This window comes from Lissotriton helveticus, chromosome 5_1 (assembly GCF_964261635.1).
Source record: "Lissotriton helveticus chromosome 5_1, aLisHel1.1, whole genome shotgun sequence".
NCBI lineage: Eukaryota > Metazoa > Chordata > Amphibia > Caudata > Salamandridae > Lissotriton > Lissotriton helveticus.
In genome coordinates this window covers 1,044,420,305-1,044,447,534 of record NC_136065.1, presented here as the reverse complement: position 1 = coordinate 1,044,447,534, position 27,230 = coordinate 1,044,420,305, and the positions used below count along the sequence as shown (strand labels likewise).

At 48.2% G+C, this 27,230-nt stretch overlaps 1 protein-coding gene across 1 annotated transcript in view; it reads left to right on the top strand.

Moving 5' to 3' along the window:
- PI4K2A (phosphatidylinositol 4-kinase type 2 alpha) overlaps window positions 1-27,230 on the top strand; it is a 243,754-nt gene that overhangs the window by 132,631 nt on the left and 83,893 nt on the right. Inside the window, exons 3-5 of the mRNA XM_078643573.1 lie at window positions 15,586-15,717; window positions 16,164-16,317; window positions 17,280-17,341. Coding sequence (XP_078499699.1) covers window positions 15,586-15,717; window positions 16,164-16,317; window positions 17,280-17,341 — 348 coding nt within the window. The remainder of the gene's footprint in view (window positions 1-15,585; window positions 15,718-16,163; window positions 16,318-17,279; window positions 17,342-27,230) is intronic.

Genomic DNA, 27,230 nt, shown 5'->3' with positions numbered 1-27,230 from the left:
GGCTCCTACGGGTCTCCCGCCAGTCTGGGGGCAGCCGGGGATCTTCTATCGGCCACCGGTACCCCAGGGGGACCGGCGCGGCACACCTCTCCGTCTTCTCCATCCCCGGAGCCCGCAGCGGCCCCCGATTCCGCCCTCAGACAGGTCAGGGCAGCAGGGGAGTATGTGCGAGTCCGCCCAGCAGGCAGAACGGCGATCGGGCAGGAGCGCTCAGGGGGCCGCCATCTTGTGAGTTTGCAAGGCCGCCAACCCGGGGGGACCAGCAGGGGCAAGGAAGGCACCAGTCAGCCCCAGGAAAGTATTGATGCTCAACCGGGAGGGCGGCGAGTCTCAGCAATGAGGTAAGGAGCGTCAATGACCACCGTGGTAGGCAGGAGCCAGGCAGATGACGGAAGGGGGTCCAGAGCACACTTAGAGTGCGATCGCCATCTTGACGCCAAGGCCACGCCCCCCCAGCATTGGTCTTAGTGCACCAAATCACTCCCCCCCCCCCCCCAACTGCAACGCTAACAGTTCACATCATTTTGACATCCATGTTGAGCAGCGTAAGGGGTCTATATAATGAAAGGTTAGCCGTGTCACCCCCATGCTTCATTAGGAGGCAGAAGTATCTCATTGGCTGTGCCTCCTGGAGGACCTCTAGAAATGTTTCCCTAAGTGTGATGGAATAAGTCTGATAAAATTTCAGAGGGAATCCACCCCCACCTGGAGCCTCGGATCTATTGAGAACCCCGATGGCCGCATCCAATTCCATCAAGGAAATCTCACTCTTAAAGTCCTGTACATGATCCGGAGCCAAGGTAAGCAATCCCATGGGGGGGACCGACCCGCCTCTCCCACGCGATACACTCCCTTGAGGTGTTCTGCTAAGACCCCAAGGATATCGCTGTGACTAGTGATGGCATGCCCTGATCGTGTACTTATCCAAGGATTCCCAGGCGGACTGCACCTCCTGCTGAGCCCGTAGCACCCCCTTCCGTGCTCTGGAGATCCATCAAACGACACTCCTGCACCCCCAGAGCAGCCTTCAGTGGTCATCATACGCCAAAGGTGGTTCCTACGCAGGCCCCGGGCATGACTGTCTTGAGAACTTCCCAATCCATGGCACCAGAGGTGGCAGACCCCCAGTTAACATCCAAGTAGTCAATAAGGGATGTTGCCAGTGCGTCACGACACTCTGCGTCCACCAAGAGGTCTGAAGGCATATGCCAGCTGTGTACCCGGTGCACATCTGTGCCCCATTGTAATTTGAGCAGCACTGGTGCATGATCATAGAGAAACCGCCCTAGATGCGTCTGCCTGACAAATTTGTACATCTATTCCACCAACCGGGGAGTTGGCCTAATGGCTAGGGCGGTCGTCCTCGAATCTGGGTAACTGGGTTTGAGTCTCGGCAACAATGCTGAACATCCTTTGATTCTGGGCAAATCACTTAATCTCCCGTGCTTCACAAAAAAAATGAATGTGTCCTCATGTAACGCATCTGGTGCTATGTAAAGCGCTCTGATCCCCGATTCGGGTCAAGTTTGCACTATATAAAAAACAATTCTCTAAAATAAACCGGTATGCGACCCAAGCAACTGTACGTGTTGGTCAAGGAGTGACTGGTATACTCGCGACCATCGGGGTGCAGCTGCCGCCAGCGATTGCAGACCCCCTAATTGCGAATGACCACTGCGAGGAAGAACATAATCAGGGGTTTAGTACCTCGCTTGAGCAGCTAGCGCTTCCTATCCAGGAGACCGTTGTAATCCTCCCCCCCCACCCCCAAATTTCCGAAGCCCCAAAACTATCTTCCAGGAGATCCTGAATGCAGTCATAATGCTGCCCATAAATATTGAGAAGTGTAGTGGCGTTACCATCCAGCTTGCCCTAGACCAGGTGATCCGAAAAACCACCACTGGGTCTGGGCCCCCAACAGCAAGGCTGAGCCACAAAATACTATTGAACAAAGAGATGCCACTACTGTCTCACTGTTTTGTTCCTAAATCTCAGAAACCATATGGATTATACACTATGGTCCATTGACACAGTCAAATCTGAATAAATCTTATGTTTTATTTTTAATTTTTCTTTTTCAAAAAAGACATTTGGTTATTATTTCACCAATTCATTATACAATACAAGACCTCCTATACATAATATATAAATTTACAAAATTGTTAACACACAAACCTTTACACACTTCCAAAATTATAAAGATTTCATACGTTCAAAAGCAATCATACCCTCATACATACACAGCCATTCATATTTTCATATATGTACACACACTGGAATTACAATATTCACAGTAAGCCATAAAAATCAATACATTTCCATCAATAAAGTTTTTGTTGACAAAAAGTTTAGATTACTCCTTTTGTTTAGATGGCATCAATTGTCTACGCGTTTCGAACTCACACTGGTGGGGCAGTTCTCATCAGGACAAAAAGCTGTAGGGAAAGGAGAATAAAACCTTTCTTTAGGGACATGCCATAAATGATGGTAACCTTACTCGAACCTCCATCACTCAACCTGCCTTCTCTTACCTCTAAGAGTTAAAGCTGTAAGGGGTTTTAAGGATTTCCCCGACGGAACAACAAAACATCCAAATGGAAACAAAAATCTGTACAGGATAAAAAAGGAGCCAATCAGCGCCACATACACAGTGTTTAAGTATCGAGAGTTATGGATTTGGTCAGTGAACTTACTTGTGATCCTGGTCACGGAGGTTCCCTGTGGGGGACAGATGCAGCCTGACCTGTGAAGAGGGAATGAGGGTTCACTACCTATGTAATTTCAATTGAGGAAGAGGTCCTAACATTTCAGAACCTGATGCTTACTTGTTTGTTGACGGCTGCTTGTCCGGAGTGTAGGGATCGAAGAGGGCGGGTGGACTCTATAAGGAAGAGGAAGAGATCCCGGGTGATTAATCCACCAGTTGCGTTGTGTTGTGTAACACAGTCCTCACGGTCTCAGCAGTGCTCAAACCGCCATGCTTACCTAGTTTGAAGGCATTTTTGCAGACCCGCTTCACTCGGAAGGAATCCGTTTTCCTTGCACTGTATTCAATTGCAGCGTCGGTCCCACGTCTCGTTTCACACCCTACTTCCGGTGTCGCAAAGCATCCTGGAAGTTGTGGAATTCTACTATTTCATCTTCGGAGTTTAAATAGGCAACCCTTGTCCTTTTGAAATAGGTACTTTTAACAACAAATCACTCTCTAAATCCTGTGGGTGCGCTCTATGTGTGTTCGATTCCGCTATTACGTGTTCAAAAAAATATATGTTAATTTTTTCAGCCAATTTGGTATTGATTGTTGCGCCTTTTGAAATAGTGTATCTTGAGGATCAACTGTACTGTCTTGTAATAGTTCAAGCGTTAGATGGTGCTTTTAACCATTTCACAGTGTTCATCAAAAACCGTGTCGGCCATTTTGGTTTGGGTCACTGGTAGAATTAAACCCATTGAAATGCTTGGGTCTATTCCGTTTGAGTGGGATTCTGTCGAGGTGGTGGAAGACGGCTCCAAACCTGAGGTGTAGTTTTAATTAAAACAATTCGCCGCGTGTCCACAATTGAAGCAATACAATGCGTGAACTCGTGGGCTATGGTCGGAAATGCATGATCTTACACAGATCAGTGTTTATTAGTTCTAAAGCAAGAAATTCATCTGATGGTTACAGGGGTACGGATTACCTCAATTGAGTTTGTAGATTTCAGTGAGCTCATTCAGTCCATGAGTGGCTGCATTAAATTTCACAATTAGCATTGCCTCTCGTTTAGATAACTTGAGGTCCAGATCTCCTCCTCTTAAGTCTTTCTCTACTTTTGAGATCACTGTCCACATTAGGTCTGACTCCTTGTGATTGTGTAAGCGCCAGTGGTTAACAAATGGCGCCGTCAGGATATTTTTGTTGATTATTGATTTATGCTGCTGAATCCGTGTCCGAACCTCCTGGTTTGTTTTGCCGATATAGATCAGTCCACATGGGCATCTGATACTATATATGACATACCTTGATTTGCAGTTAGTAAATGCTTCATGTTTCCATCCTATGTTGTTATGACTGAATAGTGTCCCCTCAACGGTGGTACTACAGCAATTACAAGACCCACATTTATGGTGTCCCTGAATGGGTGGTAACCTCAACATGGTTCTTAGATCTGGGTGATTTGTCTGTGGTAGTGCTGCCCGTATCAGTTGATTGGCAATACTTGAGTTTTTTCTGAAGGCGAAGAGTGGTTCCTTGGTGAATGCTTCGTTTAGATTCTTTAGTAAATGCCAATTGCTTTTTACCACTTTCTTCAACATATTGGAGTTCGGACAAAAGGTGGATACAAAGACCATTCTTTCTGATTCTTTTTTCTCCCTTCTCTCCAGAAGGCATTCTCGGGGAGTCCACCACGCTCTTTTCATGGATTTTCTTAATAGTTTTTTGGGGTAGCTACGTTGTCTCAAGTTAGCTGTAAGGTTTTCCGCATGTTTTCTGTATTCCTCCTTGTCATAACAATTACGGCGAATCCTAAGATACTGTCCGTACGGGAGGTTATACTTAAGACTACGTGGGTGATAGCTTTTGTAGTGTAATGCTTTATTGCGGTCAGTTGGCTTTTTATATAAAGTTGTAACCAAGCCATCCTCAGATGGGTAAACTTCAACGTCCAAAAATGCCATTTTACTTTGGGAATGGCTGGTAGATCAGGTGATGGCGTTCTTCCATGTCTGCCTCACTATAAGAATGTCAGACGGGTACCCCAGGTGCAATCCGAACGGCAACTCCCCGAGCAGAGGAGGAGTAAATAGCTGAAATCAATTGCCCCTTCCATTTCTTCCCCAGCTTCAGGGACTCATCCCCCAGGAGATGGGTTTCCTGCAGATAGGGTATCTGTACCTTATGACATTAGAGGAACTACCTTTTAGAGCAACCCTTCAAGCCCAGAAAATTCCATGTCAAGATATTTGTAGATTCAGCAATGACCGATTACAATGACTTTTCGACTGGACCAATCCTCCCACCCCCACCAGCTGCCTACAGGGACCATCTCATCCATTAGAAAGTTGTAACTCAAAGTCCCACATGCTCTGCAAGCACTCCAATACGAGTAGGAGTACCGAACAAAACAACTCCCTCAACTCTTCCACCCTGGACAGATAGTATAACAGCAATAACTCATACTTCACATCCATCAAGTACTATGCTGTCAGGACCCACAAACCTGGCCTATCACTTAGTGTGGAAAAGAGGCACTCCAGGCCCGTAGATAATGCAAAACCCACACTAGTAGCGTAAACAGAACAATACATATAATACCCTGCAACAAATGTACTATCCGTGCAACCTCCTAGGACCATTCGCTCTGCAGCTCCGGAAAGTATAGAGAAAGGCTAAGAGGAAGAACATATGGAAAAAATGCAAGCAATCGACACATGGAAAGGATATGCAATCAAATGGCAGAGTCACGAAAGTCCGGACCCGGCCCCGTGGGGGCCGAGGGGGACCACCGGGTATACTGTTCCATGGTGTTCCCTTGCGAAGGGGCTGTCTGTTTATTCCTCCCCATGAGAGGGGCCTAGGGAGGGACCCGTATGCTCACCACAGCAGGTCGAAGGGCGGCAGAGACACCACCCCGGAGAACGTAGGAGTCCCCAACCAAGACCCACTGCCTGGCTGTCACTCACTCCCCAGCCCGCAAGAGATACAGTACATAGGGGAGACCAAGCACGTATGCCCCTGGCAGCAGCTCCCACTGTCTTGCAAAGGACCTCAGCTAGGGCCCACCTGATGCTCACTGTCCTAGGGGTGGGCATGTGAAGATGGGCCACAAACTTGATCACTCGTTCCGCGGCCCTGAGGGCCAATCCAGTAGCAAGGCCCCCTCCACGAATAGGAACCAGGTTGAGCTATAAGGTCAGTGTCTAGGCCAGGATGTCCATGGACCCTCCGGTTTTATACTTCCCCAGGGCTACGAAGGCCAGCACGACTCAAAGAGAAGGACCCCTCCCGCATGAACTCAGTGCATCACAGCGGGGGGCCCTGCTCTCCAGCAACTCCAGCCCAGCCGCCTGTCCACAGTCAAAGGGACAGGGCCTAGCTGTCCACCATGATCTGGCCACCTCGCCGCAGCGAATGCCCACTCAAGTCCAACCAAGTGCAGCCTCAGGACGATGAGGGAGCAGCTCCAGGAATAGCTGCCTCCCTCCAGGGCACACTGCATCTGCTATCCGTGAGGATGGAAGCGTCTTCGGGATCCAGGACTCCAATGAACCCGCCCACCAGATCCAAGACACAGCTGGGGTTCAGGGCTCAATGCAACACCAACAATTGCAGGCACGAGGGAGACTCCCATGCGAGACTCCAGGACAGGGGGCTCCCCCGCACCCCATCACCCCTGGGGGCCACTCAGAGGAGCTGCGTCGGGCATGTGATGTCCAAAGCTCTGCTCCGCGGCCCGGGCCTCTCAAGGCCGTGGCTCCAAACGTCTCCATAGGTTGCAGTCTTCCAAGGCGATGTAGGTGATACCCCCACCTCTTCAATCCTGCAGCCGGCTTTCCCAAGGCGCCGAGTGAGTGTGGGGCGACAGCAGAGGTAGGTATGGCAAGATTATGCAGGGTATTGCCAGGGCCGCGAGGAGCCTTTCAGAAGCAAGTCCTGCTGGCCATCTTGCCTGGCCACGCTGTGGGAGTGAGCCTTTTCAGGGGGCCACTGCTGCAGGGGTACGCCCTTTTTGTCATTAAGTCCTTAGACTAACAGAGTAAAGATTGGCACGGAAGCTGTAACATCAAAGAAAATAGATTTATTAACCTCTCATGAGGGAGACTACGTCAAAACTGCACCCTCAGGCCACTGTTGGAGGTAGTCCAAGGAGTACAGAAACCATGGGCCTTTTATGGCCAGTTTATAGCTGCGTAAGCGTGAAGACTCAAAAAGAGGCGGTACAAGTATACACAAGAATAGCTATTCACCTATATGGACAACTGGAAACTACTTAGTCGACAGTAAGTAGGTGTAACAAAAACCCTTACATCAGTTAGAATAGCCTGACAGTTACACACTAAGACAGATGCATTCTGGCAGCTACAGGCCTTTCTGATCACACATTGCTCTGGCTCAATGCTGAAAGAGTTAATTATAGTTGATGACTCAAGCGAAATACAAGGGCAGGCAACCGTGAAGACGGGAGAAGCACATAGCGAGCACATGGCTAACTAAAATGGATGCCACAAACAAAATGGCTTCAGCTTATGCTAACTGTAATTTCTGCGATTTCCACAACGCCACTACCTATTACCACTTTAATAAAGTGGTGATAGGTAGGGAAACCATATAAAACCTACTACTTACCTATATCCAAGACCCTAACCCAGTACACCGCCTTAGTGTGTTAAAAACAACATGACTGCCTTTTACTATTGTAAAGGCAGCCATTAGCCAATCGTATACTGCCTTGTCATCAGCATGTACCACGTTATGCAGCAAAATTTCCGCGGCCCATTATATCCCTAATTTTTTATACTGTATAACTGTAAATGTATTTAACCAAAGTGCATCTACTAACAAAAAGGATCATTTATACATCATAAACCATTTACCTGATAACTTTCATTAAAAAAATTACTTCCCGTTTTCCCGCTATGCTAGAGTACAAAGTCTCTGGAAAATGCATTGGTGAAAACATGTATTTAAAGACCCTTTTTTATTCTTTGCCCCTGTTACCGAAGCACCGCAAAACTTTACATCATCCTCCAATGTAGAAAAAGCAATATGTCTGTAAAGTTTTGTGGAGATCCGTCAAGTGGTGGCAAAGTTCTCGGTGAGAAAAATTCAAAGGAATTCCTTGGATCACTGGGAATCTGAACTATATCTACAAAGTGGCTATAGGCTTAGAGTGCCGCATAAGTTATGCAAAAGTGGAAGCAGCGAACTTTAGGTAGTCACTGTAGTAGTAGTAATAATAATAAAAAATGTATGTATCACTTCATACCACAGTTTTGCCATTTTTAAGCATTGTAAATAACAGATGTTGCGATTACCCACTCATGGTACTCAATTACTGATCTTCTGGAGGCTGGAAAACTGAACCAGTCTTGCCGGCATTCCAGCTTGTGACCTGACACTCCCCGGCTTTGTTGCAGCGGTGAGTGTTCAGCTAATTGTGCTATCCCTGCATTTAAGATGATCCTGGCCCTCCTCAAAATGAGCCCATGAATGTTCCTTGATTTTCTACCAATCCACATCCCTGTCTGGCAGGTTTATCCTCAATCTTCTCCTTGTGATCATACTTACACACAGGAGTCCCAAAATAGATTACTGTTTGTATTCATTAAGCATCACATGCATACTCAATACCCACTTGTCTCATCAGTACTAGAGGTGGGCGAGCCAGTAGATTTCCAGGGATAGCCAAGGGTCTGGCTCCAACCTTAAAGCCAGTGCACGAGCTGAGCCCTGAAAGTGTTTGCTATGTAAATCACACAACAAACATCACATAAAATATGATAAGATAAAGTTGCTTCAGAATTCAAAAAGTGTATTTTAACATGTAGAGCGTTGACATTAATAAATTAAGAGTTTTGCTTCAATAAAATGTTTGCCTAAGATCACACAATATAAGTGGTGAAACTGCAATTTATTCAGGTGTTCCAGTTTCACTTTGTACTAATCAGCCAGGAAATGGTTATCTTTTTTGTTTTAAGGTTTTGTTTTTCTTTGTGCATTTTTTGCAGTTTTTATACAGTGTGAACTCAACCCAAATGCCAAATTGGAGAGCTTCAGACGAGCACCCTTTCATCACTCAAGCCCACATTCATTGCTTATAGGCATGGGAATATTAAGTGATTTGCCTATAATCACCGGATTTTGAGCCAACACCAGGATTCTAATCTGGTTCCACAGTTCCAAAGCCGGCAGCACTGGCTGTAGCACCACATTCTGGGTAGTGGGAGGAAGGTAGGCAGAAGCCACATGATAGATTGGCTCGTTATGGATTTGAGGTTCCGAAAGGACCTCGAGATGAGTCCGATCAGGGCTCCAGGCTCGAGCTTTCAGTGGCTCATCCACCTCTAATCAATGCAGCATAAACATACATGTGGAAACCATATTCCATATGCATGGACCGAAGGGCTTGATTGAAAGGAATTGACAGAACCATGAAAATAGGAGAGGCTTATAGGCAAATCTCCCACTGAAGGCAATAGGTCAACGAAACCTGCTCATTCTACATTCCTTAGTGTTGCCACCACTGTCAGTTCTTACCAGCGTGTTGAAATGACAGAAGTCACTCTCATAAAAAAGGTACACTTGGTATGTCTTTGCAAACCTCTGAGCCCTGATCTGGGCTTCATACCATTTCACAGAGGCCCTCGATACGTGTGCATGATTTTCATGTGTGCTGAGGTTAATAACGAAAAATCTACTGATGCCTACTTTAAGGGGAACTCAGGGCAGGGATACGCAGCCTACTGGGCAATGCAGGGAACATTTCTGTCCCAACAAATAATGATCCAGGAGCCTCAAGTATCCTCACCCTCTCATCAGATTACCCCCATTTGTTATGCTTCATTAACGTTTTGGTGTCGCAAATGCATTTGGATTGTCTCTGGGCTTCTTTCCCCATGTTGGCAGCAATTACATCACTTTTAGCTGTCTTTGCAATACTTCAAGGAAGTAGTTTGATTCAGGCAATAGGGAGGAGGTAAGCATGAACTATACCAAGATGGCTCGCTGTATGTCTCTTCAAAGGCTACTGAGTTAACTCAGGGACCGCATTGAGCCACAGTCTTTAATACGTATCCTAATTGCAGTTGTAACCTTGATGAGAAGGCACCTGTTAAGTAATCATGTCACCTTGGAGCTGGAACCAGCAGGCACAGGATAGGAACCGAAAGCAAGTTACTTAGGCTGGAATGGGACAATCAGTTAATCACCTTGCTTTTGATACCTGCTAGCATCACAGTGATACTAGGTGTGTCACCTATACATCATGGAAGAGCTGACAATGAAGAGCTAAGGATCTGTCAAAGCTGAAAGTCCCTACCTGACCATCTAAGAGCCTCAGTGACATATAGAACACATTCTATAAACTGTACATTCTACCTTCTGTGTGCACAACAGCAACCAGCCCATGACTAAAGCAGCAGAGCTTGATACACCAACCAGGTGAGTGATGTCAACACCAGTAACTCAGGGAACAGCCTGGATTGTCTGACATTTGGGGACAAAATTGTGTGAAGAAACACAAAATGTTCCTTATTTGCCTCAAGAGAACAGCTGATCAAAGCCTGGATTACCACCTCACTTACCAGGCCCCAGCAACTTGCATAGGTCAGAACCCCATCCAAAGGCCAGGCACAGCAGTAGCACAGTGTGCCAGCCTCCGGGCCAGATGCCACATGGAAAGCACTAGAATCCAAGACCATGCTGCCATTTTCATACTTGTGTTTAAATCTAGGTACAATGATGGAACAGGCACACCCACCTGCTTCCTTGAATATGGGTCTAAAGTATCCTATTTTGTTGGGAAAGTGCAGAAGAGAGGCCACATTAGGTGTTGGAAATGTTTGACCTCCTGGATGTGCCTACAAATTTAAACGAGCTGTAACAAACTGGACTTTTTTAATGACCCCCCCCTTCCCCCAATGTTTTGCTGCTAGCTGCTGTAGTAATTGATCTGAAAGTGTGCTGGGTTCTGCTAACCAGGTCACAGCACCAGTGCTCTTCCCCTAAACTGTAAATGTGAATTGCTACACCCAATTGGCGAGTACTTTTGCACCCCTCTAAGGCCCTAGTTTATGGTATCAGTGGTACCCATGTCACGGATGTAAAAGGAGTGCCAGGACTGCAGCACTTAATGTGCCGCCCTAAGTGACCTGAGTAAAACCAAAGTCTACAGGTCTGCAATGTCTGCCCTACATGAGCAGCTTGCCTGCTCGAATTCAACCCTGCACACGCCATGTGTGATAAGGTCACCTCACTGCATCTAACATGTCAGTCACCCCTAAAGCAGGCCTCCTATAGCCCAGGACGAAGGGTGCATTATATTATATGTGTGGGAATATGTGTGGAAACATATATTGCCCTGTGGTAGCATTGTAAACATAATTTTACCTCAAGTGACCGGCAGACCATCGCATAACACGGGCTGGCATTTGGGCATTACCTATATGTCCAGCTCCATGGTGGCCCGGATGATTTCTTTCATGTTTGGGATCAAACGCTGTGCTTTTTAACCCCCGACACAACATCAACGTTTAACCAGCATGTACCTGGGTGGTGTAGGAAGCTGGGTTTCTGTTGCAGTAACCCACCCCCACTTTTTGCCAGATTTCTTATGCACTTTGACGTGATGTGCCCTGGGTCCCTGCCAATCAGGTTCCCAGGGCCTGTGTTCTTTCCAAAAACTGTACCTTTGTACCCCCGATTGGCACTTCTCTGGCCACATTGAAGTCCCTTGTAAAAGGTACCATGGGTAGCAAGGGCACTGTGATCAGGGAAGGCCTCTAAGGGCTGCAGCACGTATTGTGTCACCTTTAGAGGTCCTGTACCTTAACACACACACACACACACACACACACTTCAATTGCAGACTGCGCGTTTTGGTGCAGAGAAAAGTAAAGTGTCGACTTGGCACACATTTCTGTGGTCCATGCCTGCAGTCCACTGCCTATGGTATAGGTAAGGCACCCTCTAGATGGGTGCACTATACCACTGGTGAGGGTACAGTTGCATGATCACTGTACCCCTACAGTGTCTAAGTCAATTCTTATACATGGTAAGTGTAGTAAAGCCATAAAGAGTATATGGTCTGGAAGTTTGTCATTACGAACTCCACAGCACCATAATGGCTTTACTGAATTCTGGGAAGTTTGGTAGAAAACGTCTCAGCATAATAAACCCACACTGATGCCAATGTGTTATTTATTTTATAATGCACTCAGAGGGCATCTTAGAGATGCCCACTGAAAAACGACCAGCCTCTGGTGGGTTCCCTGACTGGTACACACCAGCCTTGTCCTGCAGCCAGCGACCTCCAGAACCACTGGGAGGACTGACTGCCTTCAACAAAGACCGGATCTCCTGTGAACAGCAGCTCTGTTCAAAAGAAACAGCCAAGAAAGACTCTGAGCAGGCTTTCTTAGCCTGCTGAGGACAAAGAAACCGGACGCCTGGAACCACTACTGCACCCAACGCCTATGGCTCGAGTCAGAGTGGCTCACCAGTCTCAGCAAGGTGTCCCAGTGCTCTAGAGTCTGAGTCCACAAGTGGGTTGACCCCTCCAGGACTCCCTGACGTCGCCTGCAGCCTCTGCACAGAGAACCAACCCCCCCAACCACAAGTGGACCGGTAAGGTGAAATCAGATCTCAAAGGACACCCCTGCATCCAGCCGCCCTGCGCCCTGAAGAAGAGAACCAGAGGTGCACATATGTCTCCGAGCCCTCAAACTTACCTGCTCAGTTGTTGGTTCCTCCCGGAAGACATCCTGGACCGAGCCTGCAGCTAAAATCCAAAACTGACAACTCCCATTGAAAACAGGGCACCTGACGCCAAAACAGCACCCTGCACCCGGCCGCCCCTGCGCCTGCTGTGGGTGCACCTTGTGTGCTAAATAGGATCCCCCTTTGCCCTGAGCCTAAGTCCATGAGCTTTGCTCCCACAACCTTGTGGCCTGCTTGTGAGCAGCCACCAACCAGAGGTCCCCAGCCCCCATTGGATAACATTGGGCCTCAGCACATTGCACCCTGATGCCCTAGTGCAGCTGAGGGTGCTTTGAGCGTACATCCTCAACCCTGGGGGAACCCTGATTCTATCCCCAGAATACCAACTCCAAAACCTAGGTACTTACAGATAAACCGATAACACGGTTTTATCCCGGCATATCACACTGGTTAGCAAAAGTAACTTAAAAAGTAATCCAAGAAGTAACGTACACAGACATCTACAAGGTAACTGAAAAGTAATTTTGACTGTTTTGCAAACAAATGACTTACCTGTACCAGGACCGGCTTGGTTCTAGAAAATAAAATATAACAAAATAATATTTTTATAAAAACAAATTGGTCTGAGTTCAGTCTTTGAGTGTGTGCTATCATTTCTTGCCTGAGTTTGTGCAATAAATACTTAACACTTCTCTCTGATAAAGCCTTACAGCTAGCCCATATTACCACACATAGAGAAAAAGGTATCATCTACTTTAGCCTCTGCCTACCTTTGGGGATCAACTGTGCATACTATACATCACTTTAGTATAGTATATACAGAGCCAGCTTCCTACAGGTGGTACTTTAGACTATGTCAACCAAGTTAACTCGGTGTTCTTGTGCCTTGGTGGGTTTTGCGAAGGTTTGCAGCCAAGGTAGAAGTCTGACCTCATGCTCTGGAGTGTGTGCCGCTCCCAGAGGCCGAGAACAATACCTGTGTGAACAGCAGGTGACACCCCTTCCCACACAGGATGGCTAGTGACTAGCCCGGTGCGACGAAAAAATGAATTTGTCCCCCACTGGAGGACAAAGCCTACCCCTGCCACAGGCACTGTTTTTTGCAGGAAGGTGGGAAATTAGCTATGCAGGAGGCGTCCACCTCCACAAGGCTGACCACACCTCTAGGGTGTTGCAGCTGAGGTGTACGGTCAAGGATGGTTGTGGCCATCTTGATTTTAGGCTAGAAATCAGGTTCTGGCTAGTTTTAGTGACATACACCCACAGGATGTCATTACTATAACGGCGGACTTGCTACAGGGCTAGATGCCCATTGACTACTAGTCCTCACACCCACTAACTCCCCCTAAATTCAGGATTTAAGGGGCACCCCAGACATCAGAACCTTAGATTCGACGTGATAGCAAGACACCATCAGTTTCCACGACCAGGCAGGACTCCACCAAGAGAGGCGCTAAGTTCTGCTCTTGTGGCATCCACCTTCCACCTACTGGATTTCGACACGACAAAGGCAAGCGGCCAGTTCCAAAAGGAAGGTAACCCCTCTTCAAATTCTAAATTTCACTAAAACTCCCTTGGGCTAGAGGAACTCGTCACCTGCAATCGGCAGGCACATACCGCTACGTCCACGACCTTGAAGTTCTGTTCCTTTAGCCATATGGCATGGCTGCTGAAAGACCTTGGGTAGGTGGCTTCTGGAAACTGTAATCCTGACCCTCATTGATGCTGCTCAGCTTTCTACAACGTTCCTCTGGTACTCAGGACAAAGATTTCCTCAACTGGAGTTCTTGCAGTTAACAAGGATTGTTGGTGGTTTGACTACAACCTGCTTTACTTGATGCTTCAAGAGAAGAGATTCGACCAACCACCCAGGTGGCTCCATCGTAAAGATCTTGCATTTGTTTTCACCCTCTCTTGGCAAGCCTGCCAGCTCCTCTGGCCGTGGATCCTGTTCAGCACCACGTATAGCCAAGAGCACCTCTGCACCCTAGTCCCCCGAGCCAGGCAGATTGGATCTGTTTGGAGCCTCCTGGTCTAGGGCCAGCTTCTTGCTTAAGTTCCAAAGGATTTTGCTCAATTCATCCCACAATCACCTTTTTACTTGGGTAACCATTTCAATATCGCGAGTCGGATTGACAACTAAAGTGCACCACTTCACCCCGCTCCACTGAGCCAGGTAAAATTGTGCTAGCTGTTATGAAGTGGTCCAGGGACTCACAGGACCGCAACTCCAAGTGGGTTCTGTTGAAGTCACTCTCATAAGTAACTGATTGCATAAATGTGTTTTTCCCATTGACCCCAACGTTAATGTTTTCACTTTGCAAAGTACTGATTTATTTAATTCTTTAATATTGTATTAATTTCATTTTGGTGTCTAAAAATATATGAAATTCAGAGCTATTTTTATAAATTGGTTTTGGATTTCTCTTGAGTTGTGTCAATTACTTCTCGTCCATCTTGGTAATGTGAAATGTTTAACACATGTTCTTCTAAGTAGCCAGTCTACTCTTTGCCACTCTACCAGGACTGAGCGCAGGTGTACTGAGAGAGTACCCGAGGTCCATCTTTGTGTATTGTGCTAGTATTACATGGTAAGGCATCTGTGCCACACCACATAAAACTTTCACCTTACAACATGTTCCAATTGGTGACAAGCAAGGCAAGGTGGCTTTTGGGTTGGTGGTACCTGGAACTCCCAAACTGGGTTGGGACTACTTTTCGAATCCAGAGGTTCTAGATAGTAAAGATATTTTGGCACCACCAACACGGCCGTGTCAGCCATTGATCAGCTTGAGCTGAGGCATAATGTGCCTGGCGAGTCCTCCAGTTTGTATTTGATTTGGTTGTCTCAATATTTGTGCTACGGGTGCAGGGTGGCCAGTAAACTGTTTAAAAATTCCATCCAGAATCTTTGCACCACAATTGTTATGTTTGTAGGATGGAATTTGTTTCTTAGTTGGCAGAGCAGGAGACCTATGATACCTTTTCTACTTAGCCATCAACTAGTATGTAACCATTCTGTGAGCTGAAATGATCTTAATCTTCTGAAAGTACCAGAATGAGTATAATGAGTGTGTGAATATCCTATGCAGGGTCGTTTGTCTTTTGTTCCTGACTTGGAATTATGAAGGGATTGAATTGTAAAGTGCATTTTTTTGTCCTTTCAGGTTGTGTACCTTGCCAGTGAGACCTTTAATTATAGTGCCATTGATCGTGTGAAATCCAGAGGGAAAAAACTTGCTCTGGAGAAAGTGCCAAAGGTTGGACAAAGGTTCCACCGAATAGGCCTGCCGCCCAAGGTATGGTGCGAATTCCTTGGATTGATAAGCTGCTCTTTTCATTCATTCTAGTTGATTCAGTGCTTCATTGTTAAACCATGTTTTCATGCAGGTTTTATCTATTGCAAGCATTAAAGTGTGAACTGCTGTAATTAACATCCTTATAAAGGCTTATCTTAAAGGAGGCTTTGTCTGCATGCAAAATTACATTACTATTAGCCTGTCAAATCTAAATCTTTAGATGGCAATCTAAAAGAAAACATGGTTTGTACAAAGCACGTGAAGTATTATTTCTGGTTTCTGACTTTATATCTCATAACTACCTCTCATATTTGATAGTGAATTATTGACTCTCGTTTCTCTGCAAAGGATGCTGGGCATGTAAATGTACTGCTTTTATTTTTTGCCTTTTCACATGGTGTTCAGTTTTGTTTGTTTTTAATGGGCCATTTCCTCTCCAATCACAGGTTGGCTCTTTCCAGCTGTTTGTCGAGGGCTTCAAAGATGCTGATTACTGGCTGCGGAGGTTTGAGGCTGAACCTCTTCCAGAAAATACAAATCGTCAGTTGCAATTGCAGTTTGAAAGACTGGTGGTTCTAGACTACATCATAAGGAATACCGGTAACCCTGCTAATCTGATGTATACATTTCTGTATGTTAATTGTCTGAAAGTCAGAAATTAAGGTGTATTGGTTTTTAATTTGAGCCCAGGGCTTGAATGTATAGCTCTGAGTGGCTCATCACCTGCTGTAGTCTGGCCATTTAGTGAAGGGGATGCTGTATGATTCACTGGAAATTAAAGGACCACTTTATCCTGTAGTTACTCTCTGAAAGTATGACTTCCAGTTAAAGGGTAGCAAGTCCAGATTCTTCTGCTATTTCCTCTTTGCGGCATTGTAACAGGTTGCCATCTCCATGGTTTCTGTTAATTAGAAGGGGCTGATTTAAAAGTGAGCAGGAGCTGTATATCTGTCAAAGAACAGGGAGTACACCTCTGCATCTCCAGTAGCATAACCACTCTGTTTGCTGCTCCATAGATGATAGACATCTCTTCGTCTGAGACTCTAGCTACACTAAGATGCAAATGAGACATTGAAAAGGTGGAGGACTTTCACATAAAGACACGTATAATGAGCCTAATATTCTTGGAAATACACTACTTCAGATATATTAAGGATAATAAATAAGTTGCACTTGAAAAGTACCCCTGCTTCCTCTGGTACATTTCCATTGCTCACATATGCCAAGATATGCACTGTCAGGCACAGATGCTGGTGGATATTTTATTGAAGGCTGCACCCTACCTCCCTCCAAAGTGGTTTCTCCCCTAGCAGATACAGGCACTTTGTCAGGGCACCCTCTGCTGCACAGGTAGATTTCTTACTGCCAATGAATGTGCTTGATCTAAGAAATCAATTTTGGTGCCAGATGAAATTTCTTCCAGCCACACTTAAGATCCAGCCCAAATTTTGTATTTTAAATTGTCCTGTACCATGTTTTTGTTATGTGCGTAGTTTGTCAATTGCCTGCATCAGTCATGCAAAATATCTTCTGACATTTTGTTAAATGTATTCCTTCTGCAGATAGAGGCAATGACAATTGGCTCGTCAAATACGATTGTCCGATGGACAACTCTAGTTCCCGGGTGAGTAGGCAGGTCACAGAACACACTTTGGTAACTGTGGGCACTATGGGTGATTTTGTATGTAAGGATTGTTTATGGGGAATCTATTTTCACTTTTCTTCTATGGGCTCCTGATTTGGGGTCAGGCTTGGAAAACAGCTGAGATTTGAATGAATGGCATTTTTCTGTGGTCGACTTTGCAGGTCACTCATTGGCTGAAACTACCCATTGTGCAAGGTTGCTTTTCTAATTGATGCCCGACGTGTACTTTCAAACACAGTCCTACTGAAAAGAGAATTGACCTATCCTGACACATTTCTGATTAAAACAGTTCAGGGAAAATAGAAACATTTCTGACTTTGCAGCCTTTGAAAAACGTATTGCCCTTTTTGTCAATATAGTCACAATTTTACATTGTCTTGGAATGCTGTGTTTAAATTTGTCATAGAACTTGGAAACAATCACGCTCCTTTGCCACTGCTAACACATTGTTTGTTGATTTAATAAGGGGATCGTGAAGTAATTTAAGAAGGCGAATTACTAACTTGGAGCTATTCTTTGGAGTTTTTTATTAACTTTTTTAGGTCTCTGTTTAATGCTCGGTGATCCAGAATTACCAGAGATGTTGCCACATTTACTCCCCGTGTCACTGCAGGAGTCGAGCAGTCCTTCTTCTGTGTTTTTGGCTCGCTCCTTGCACCTTACTTCCGTGCCCAGTGTCGTTTAAACCCCTCCCCCGGTTTGGAGCTCTTTTGATTAGAAGCGTTGGAGAACAGCCTATTGGCTGTGATTGGTCCCTACATGACGATGGGCGGGGCTCTGCGGACACCTATTTGTCTTCTGTGGTTGGTTCGCGCAGTGACAAATGGTTTGCCACAGCAGAGCGCGTGGCCGCTTCATTACGAGCAGCCACGTGCATGGTGAGGAGCTCAAGGCCAGCGCGGGTCTCTAATCGCTGCCTGGGGGATGGACGAGAGGCAACGGGCGAAGGAATGGTAAGAGTGGAACAAGGCCCACGAGGCGCCAATGGTTCTGCGGATCACAGGCACTTCAAATGCGCCATCTAAGGAAGCTCCGCACTCGGAAATGCATGGAGAACAGTCTCCTGGCGGGTCAGGGGGCAACGGAAGATACGAGCTGGGTTGATTCTGTGGTGTTGAAAACCCTCCCCTTAAATGAACCTTCCCCAGGGAGCCTGAAGTCTGCCGCGCTTCATGGCGGCCCCCCCTCAGTGCGGCCCTGCAAGATCGCGGCTCATAACATCGAAGCCTCTCACCGGCCTCTAGTGGGGCCCCTCGCCATCCGACCGACTTCCCGGGAGGCCGTCATGGCTCCGCTGGGGTCGGTGAGCTGATGCTCCATTCCAGCCAGGGTAGGCGTCAGCCCCCTCTGCAACCGAATTGCCCCCACTCCACCGAACGGTGTGGGCAAGGCAGACGGGGATCTCCCAGACCCTGGGGACAGTTACAGGGCCCGTGCCCTCCTTGGCCTCGGAGCTTTCTCGCTCCCGTGCCCCGTCTTCTCCACAGCAGTCACGGGGCCTTTGGTTCTCCCCTTCTCTGCAGGGGCTCTGTGTGTGTGTGGGGGGGTTGGGGGGGGGTTCTGTGTGTGTGTGTGTGTGTGTGTGTGTGTGTCGGAGGGGCTCTGTGTGTGTGTGTCGGGGGGCTCTGTGTGTGTGTGTGGGGGGGGCTCTGTGTGTGTGTGTGGGGGGGGCTCTGTGTGTGTGTGGGGGGGCTCTGTGTGTGTGTGTCTCTGTGTGTCTCTGTGTGTGTGTGGGGGGGATCTGTGTGTGTGGGGGGCTCTGTGTGTGTGGGGGGCTCTGTGTGTGTGGGGGGGCTCTGTGTGTGTGGGGGGGCTCTGTGTGTGTGGGGGGGCTCTGTGTGTGTGGGGGGGCTCTGTGTGTGTGTGTGGGGGGCTCTGTGTGTGTGTGTGGGGGGCTCTGTGTGTGTGGGGGGGGCTCTGTGTGTGTGTGTGGGGGGCTCTGTGTGTGTGTGTGGGGGGCTCTGTGTGTGTGCGTGGGGGGCTCTGTGTGTGTGGGGGGGCTCTGTGTGTGTGTGGGGGGGGGGGGCTCTGTGTGTGTGTGGGGGGGCTCTGTGTGTGTTGGGGGGACTCTGTGTGTTGGGGGGACTCTGTGTGTGGGGGGGGCTCTGTGTGTGTGGGGGGGCTCTGTGTGTGTGGGGGGGCTCTGTGTGTGTGGGGGGGCTCTGTGTGTGTGGGGGGGCTCTGTGTGTGGGGGGCTCTGTGTGTGCGGGGCTCTGTCTGTGTGTGCGGGGCTCTGTCTGTGTGTGCGGGGCTCTGTCTGTGTGTGCGGGGCTCTGTCTGTGTGTGCGGGGCTCTGTCTGTGTGTGCGGGGCTCTGTCTGTGTGTGCGGGGCTCTGTCTGTGTGTGCGGGGCTCTGTCTGTGTGTGCGGGGCTCTGTCTGTGTGTGCGGGGCTCTGTCTGTGTGTGCGGGGCTCTGTGTGTGCGGGGCTCTGTGTGTGCGGGGCTCTGTGTGTGGGGGGCTCTGTGTGTGGGGGGCTCTGTGTGTGTGTGTGGGGCTTTGTGTGTGTGTGGGGCTCTGTGTGTGTGTGGGGCTCTGTGTGTGTGTGTGTGGCTCTGTGTGTGTGTGTGTGGGGCTCTGCGTGTGTGTGTGGGGCTCTGCGTGTGTGTGGGGGGCTCTGCGTGTGTGTGTGGGGCTCTGTGTGTGTGGGGCTCTGTGTGTGTGTGGGGCTCTGTGTGTGTGTGTGGTTCTCTGTGTGTGGGGGGCTCTGTGTGTGTGTGGGGCTCTGTGTGTGTGTGTGGGGCTCTGTGTGTGGGGCTCTGTGTGTGGGGCTCTGTGTGTGGGGCTCTGTGTGTGTGGCTCTGTGTGTGTGGCTCTGTGTGTGTGGCTCTCTGTGTGTAGGTGTGGCTCTGTGTGTGTGTGTGTGTGTGTGGCTCTGTGTGTGGGTGTGGCTCTGTGTGTGTGGCTCTCTGTGTGTGTGGCTCTCTGTGTGTGTGGCTCTCTGTGTGTGTGGCTCTCTGTGTGTGGCTCTCTGTGTGTGTGGCTCTGTGTGTGTGTGGCTCTCTGTGTGTGTGGCTCTGTGTGTGTGTGGCTCTCTGTGTGTGTGGCTCTGTGTGTGTGTGGCTCTGTGTGTGTGGGGCTCTCTGTGTGTGTGGGGCTCTCTGTGTGTGTGGGGCTCTCTGTGTGTGTGTGGGGCTCTGTGTGTGTGGGGCTCTGTGTGTGTGGGGCTCTGTGTGTGTGGGGCTCTGTGTGTGTGGGGCTCTGTGTGTGTGGGGCTCTGTATGTGTGGGGCTCTGTGTGTGTGGGGCTCTGTGTGTGTGGGGCTCTGTGTGTGTGGGGCTCTGTGTGTGTGGGGCTCTGTGTGTGTGGGGCTCTGTGTGTGTGGGGCTCTGTGTGTGTGGGGCTCTGTGTGTGTGGGGCTCTGTGTGTGTGGGGCTCTGTGTGTGTGGGGCTCTGTGTGTGTGGGGCTCTGTGTGTGTGGGGCTCTGTGTGTGTGGGGCTCTGTGTGTGTGGGGCTCTGTGTGTGTGTGGCTCTGTGTGTGTATGTCTCTGTGTGTGGCTCTGTGTGTGTGGGGCTCTGTGTGTGTGGGGCTTTGTGTGTGTGGGGCTTTGTGTGTGTGGGGCTTTGTGTGTGTGTGGCTCTGTGTGTGCGGCTCTGTGTGTGTATGTCTCTGTGTGTGTGTCTGTGTGTGTGTCTGTGGCTCTGTGTGTGTGTGGCTCTGTGTGTGTGTGGCTCTGTGTGTGTGTAGCTCTGTGTGTGCGTCTGTGTGTGTGTGCGTCTGTGTGTGTGTGTGTGGCTCTGTGTGTGGCTGGCTCTGTGTGTGTGTGGCTCTGTGTGTGTGTGGCTCTGTGTGTGTGTGTGGCTCTGTGTGTGTGTGGCTGTGTGTGTGTGTGTGTGTGGCTCTGTGTGTGTGTGTGGCTCTGTGTGTGGCTCTGTGTGTGTATGTGTGTGTGGCTCTGTGGCTGTGTGTGGCTCTGTGGCTGTGTGTGGCTCTGTGGCTGTGTGTGGCTCTGTGGCTGTGTGTGTGGCTCTGTGGCTGTGTGTGTGGCTCTGTGGCTGTGTGTGTGGCTCTGTGGCTGTGTGTGTGGCTGTGTGTGTGGCTCTGTGGCTGTGTGTGTGGCGCTGGCTGTGTGTGTGGCGCTGGCTGTGTGTGTGGCTCTGTGTGTGTGGCTCTGTGTGTGTGGCTCTGTGTGTGTGGCTCTGTGTGTGTGTGTGTGGGGGGGGGATCTGTGTGTGTGTGGGGGGGGGCTGTGTGTGTGTGGGGGCTGTGTGTGTGGGGGCTCTGCGTGGGGGGAGCTGTGTGTGTGGGGGGGGGCTCTGTGTGTGTGTGTGTGGGGGGCTCTCTGTGTGTGTGTGGGGGGCTCTGTGTGTGTGGGGGGCTCTCTGTGCTTGTGTGTGGCATTTGCGAGAGATTAAGCTATTGGCATTGTAAATGACAATGCCATTTATTTATCTGTTTTCAAAACAAACTCATAAGTAAACATTTTGTCATTTACAAATGCCAATAGCTCTAACTTTTGCAAAGGCGAGACCGTTGCATTGTAAATGCTTGTTATTTTACGGAAACATGTGGTTTTGTGGTGAAACAGATATTTAGCAACCTCGTTACCATCCATTGGTGTAGTGATAAGAATCCAGACTTCTCCCCAAGATAAAGCCAAAAGCATGTTTTTGGTCAGCTTTATAAATTAATCTTGAAATCTCAACTTAACTATGTTGACAAAGCAGTCTATATACTCATCCAGTGCATTTATTTAGCACTGTAACTTTTATTCCCGCTCGTATCTGATTAGTGTTCTTTTTCAAAAGAAGATTGTAGTAGGCAATTTAGGTTTGTTTACCTTCATGGAACACCATCAAAGCAGCCTGAACCAGGCAGCGTCGGGTTCCAACTTTTAGGCTGCCAGTTCACAATACTGAAGAGGGCGTGCCGTGCACAAGTCCTACTAAATATATAAGAAAAACTTGCTAGCCCACTCTGACAATAAAACTGTAGAACAGTAAGCATTACAGTGCCACTAAAAAGAACTATAACACAGAAGAAAAATAATAAGTGTATGAAATTCTTCAACCACCGCCAGCTACAATGTTCCAAAAAACTTTGTATTCAACATTTGCATAGTCATCACAGGTAGCTGGAGTTATCCTTCTTTCAGTTACACACTTAACCTGACTCTTCTTATTCAGTCATAACATACTTAGTGATTAATTGCCTCTCCGTTCAACGTGATCACTGCATTCTTTTCCACTGAAGCTATATCTGTGGCGCTGAAGAATGTTGACAATTCGACCTGCTTCCAACAAACTACTTCTCTTGCCTTGTCAACACTTGTACATCGATTTGTTCTTGAAAGCCTTCTTCATTATAATATTTATGTCCACACTAACCTCCCCCCTCCCTACAGATTGTCACAAAAGAGATCGTGTTGTTTTTGCAACCAACCCTTTTGCATGTTTTAAATATAAAGCCATTGTCCTACTGCCATATTGGTCAAAACTCCTTTCATTTCAATCCAACTTAAATGGTACTCCATTTTCTTCAGTAGTACACTCACTAGCAAAATATGTCTAATCCTAACTTCATCCTAGAGCGACACAGAACTCTGAACCACCTTTTTCATCGAGTTGGTTGTGCATTCTGCCTGCTATACTCTAGCCTTAATGATACTCTTTCCCAAGAGTCAAACGTGCAGTCTTATCCATCCCAGAGGAACCACTTTACAACACCTCCTTAGATTTATCTTACTAATATTCAGTTATTCTTTTACAAACCAAAAGTCCTTCTCTTCAAAAACGAACTACCCATCGGGCCACTCCTTCACAGTGTTTCTCATTGCCTTTAATACTCAATTCTTTCTAAATGCTTCCTTTACTTTCATAGCATTGTATTGTATCCTCTCTGTAGTGTTTTCCTACTTCTTTTTAAAATTCCAAAATGCTTTAGAGACCAGGGGATAGTAGCTCTGATTCTGAGATGCATGGATGAGAAGAGGAGGGTGTTGGTAGTGATGGCATCTGTTAGTGTTGAGTATTGGTGTCGGGTGTCACGCCCAGAGAATATTCTCCAAACATGATGCAGCAATGTGTAAGCTTCTTTTACACATGTGACATAAAGCAGGGAAGTGAGAGGATAGCATTGTATGAAGCATATACAAACCACTCAGGTTTTGTAGTCTTGGCAATACTGGATGGAATCTTGGTTAAGGGAAAAGCCAAGATGTTTTGGCTTGTCGAATTACAAATGATTGCTGATGGTCCTAATTTTTTGTAGCATTTATGTGCAGAGAGCCAGCAACTTCTTACCCAGGCCTTCCTCCTGTAGCCTTAAAACAGAGTTGTGCTGCTTGTACACATCACCACCTTGCCTACCCCACACAATCAACAGCTATTTTTCAGGTTCTGCACAACCACCCAGAAATGAATTTCCTTAACTTTTACCTATGATAACTTGTCAACACACATGAGGTCATGCTCTTGCACAAAACGCATGCATAAGTGGCATTTTAAAAAATATATATATTTTTGAATTGATTTTCAAACAATTAACTCCAGTGTGCAGCGATGCAACTTCAATTGGATAACTGACAATATAAAATATCCTCAACCGCTTCGCGCTGTACCCCCTCCCATACCCCTCCCTCCGCCACCGTTGCGCCTCAATAGCATGGCCTATCAACAATTAAAGTACATCCGAATCCAATGCAATAGTGAATGTGATCAACAGTGATACAGTACAGGTCATAACATATCTACTCAGAGATCACCATTAAGTCCATTGATCATATCTCTGTTCCTTTCCCCCGTGCCAAGGCACCAGTTGGATCTCGCACATCCTCCAAGTCCAAACCCTCCCCCGATTCTGATTCTGGGGCCTTCAATATCGTAAATAAGGCCTCCCACATCATCGCCGCCTACAGTGCCTTGTCATTATTAGTTCACAGGGCCTGCTGCAGCCTAAGTGTACCTTCACTCTGCGCTCATTTGAGCAATTCCGCCGCCATCTTCCCACCCCCGGCCACCTCGCTGGTAGCCAAGAGGGAAGTCACAGTGCATTGGTAAATACAAGGCCCAGGTCTATACATTTACTTGTCACTTTCGTTTTGGCTGTATGCTGGAACCAGTGCAATAAACAAAAGCCCATGTCTGGTTCTATTGTCCGGTCAGTTATATGACACAGTAGTTCCAGCACCTCCTTCCAGTACGTTCCTAAACTCGTACACCCCCACATCATGTGCTGAAAGTCGGCTCCCTCCAAGCTACATCTCGGGCACTGAGCAGCTGCCGCATTGAAATATTGATTAAGCTTGGCCGGTGTCAAATACGCCCTGTGCCGGATATTGAACTGTACCAATTAAAATCTAGCATTCCTCGTACACTTCCAGGCTCTTCTAATCAGCTGGACCCATGTGTTTTCCGGGATTTCCCTACCAAGGTCCCGTTCCCACTTCCCTTGCAATGTGCGCAGTGGTTCCTGGGCCTCCGTTAACATGCGCCTGTAAAGGCACTTAATGGCCTTAACAGTACCCGCCGCCATCACCACATACTGGCACACCATGGAGGTACGTGGTTCCGACAGACCCATCCCCCTATAACGCTGCATAGCCAAAATAAGCGCTGAATGCAGCACATCCCCTTGTGGAAGATTGTATTTATGTTGAAGGGCCTGAAACGATAAGAGTTTCAATTTCACAGATGTCTCCCAGCACTTGTATTCCCAGATCTTCCCAGTTAGCTAGTGTCGCCCAATCCCCGCCATACGGTAAGGCTGTATACATACCCAGCGGTATCTCTGGAGCATATGTGCGACTGAATCCGTCCCGACGCTGGCTCTGATTCCAGCACAACCGCAGCGTCCTCTCCTCAGCAGTGAACTGTTCAAGACGCATCTTCTGCCGGACCACTATAAAGAATAAAATATATTGCGAGATCCATCGCCCTTCAGGGCCATCTGGGTCCCGGAACTCCAGAGCCACAGCCTGGGTGAGCCACTGCAACTGCGCTGCTAGATAGTACCATTCAAAATCTGGCACTGCCATACCCCTGTCAGCTCTTGGACGTATCATTGTGGACATAGCAACCCGCCGTCTGCCCGACCCCCAGATAAATCCCACAGCCATAGAGTGGAGCTGCCAGAAGACGGAGCCTGGCACCCAGATCGGCAACGTCTGAAAATAATACAATAAACGCAGGAGCGCCACCATCTACAGGAGTGCCACCCGACCCACTACCGATAGTGGCAACGTTCTCCAAAACCACCCCTAAGTCCGCGTATGACCCGGCCCAAATTACCCTTCAGCAAATCCACTGGAGTGTGATAAACTCAGCACAGCCAGCGCCACCGGAAACAAGCAGGTCTTTGCCCAGTTTACCTTCAGCCCAGAGTACTGTCCAAACACACAAAGCTATTGTCAGGCTCCCTCCAAAGCCGTATCCGTGTTGGCGAGAATGATCAACAGATCATCCGCATAGAGAGAGATAAACTGCATGTCCCCGCGGAGATATAAGCCTGGATAATGTCTCCCCAACCGGGCATGAGAGGCCAGTGGCTCAATGGCCAATGCAAATAGCAACGGAGAGAGCGGGCATCCATGTCGCGTGCCCCGCCCCACCCGGCAGGCAGATGAAATAGTCACACCCGTCCGCACCTGATCCGTCTCTGATCTATAAAGGAGTTCCGTCCAAATCCACAAAGACGTCCCTAAGACTGAACTCGCGTAAGATCCGGTACAAATATGGCCACTCAAGGCTATCAAATGCCTTCTCAATATCACCTGAAAGCACCGCCGTGGCAGGGGTCTCACTGTGGTCTTCTCCCAGTATCCGCAGCAGCTGTCGCACATTAGTCGCGGTATTGCTCTTTGGTATAAAGCCCGCTTGGTCAGAATGGACCAGTTGCATCATATAAGGAAGAAGCTGGGTCGCAAGAATCCTACTCAGTATTTTTATAGTCAGCTGTCAGCATAGACAACGGATGGTAGGCCGACCTAGACAAAGGGTCTTTACCGGATTCTACTCGCGAGGCTATCATTATCCCGTTGCTGAAACCGGGTAATCTCCCTATCTCCCGGGCTTCTTGATAAACCGCCAGTAATTTGGGGGCCAGGATATCAACATAAGTGGAGTAAAACTCAATTGGTAGGCTATCTGCTCCTGGGTTTTTCCTACGTGCCATATGTTTTATTGCACTACGTATTTCCCCCACTGTAATCTCCTGCCCCCACTCGTCTCTCTGGTCGCTCTCAAGGCGTGGGAGCTGTAACTCATCCAATCCCTCACCTGCACCCTGCAGCTTACTCTCATAGAGGTCCGTATAGAAAGCCAAGAACATCTCATTAATCCCCCGTTGGGTATATTCCGGGTCACCCGCGGAGTGGTCAAAGCCAGGACCGGTGTACCCCTCGGGCCGGGTTGGCCAACCATGTCAAGAGGGAACCTACCTTATCTCTCTCCGCAAGTGCCCACACCAGGTACTCTTTGTGGTCGAAGCAGCGCAATCTCTCTACTTGTGCCGCCACTCCCTCTCTCGCAGCCAAAACTTCGGCCTGTGCTCCCGGGTCCTCCGGATGGGCTCTCTGCGCGACGCAATCGCAGTTCCTCCCTCTCTGTCTGTCAAAAACCTCTTCCGCACTCCTACTGTTTTAGCAATACACAGGCCCCGCACCACCACCTTAAAGGCATCCCACTCCAAGGCCAGCGTCGAAGCCGTCCCTTCATTCTCAAGGAAATAATGCCCTATGCCCTCCTGCACCTCTGCACGGAATTCCTGGTCTTCCAAAGCCTCTGGGCGTAATCGCCAAGTAGGGATTGCAGGCCGTCCCCGAGACCACCTTAAAGCCAACAGCAGCGGGTCTTCGCCAGGTACTCGCTATGGCGGACCAGCGCATGGACATCCGGAGAACACAACACCGCATCCAGCCGGACGTGCAAGT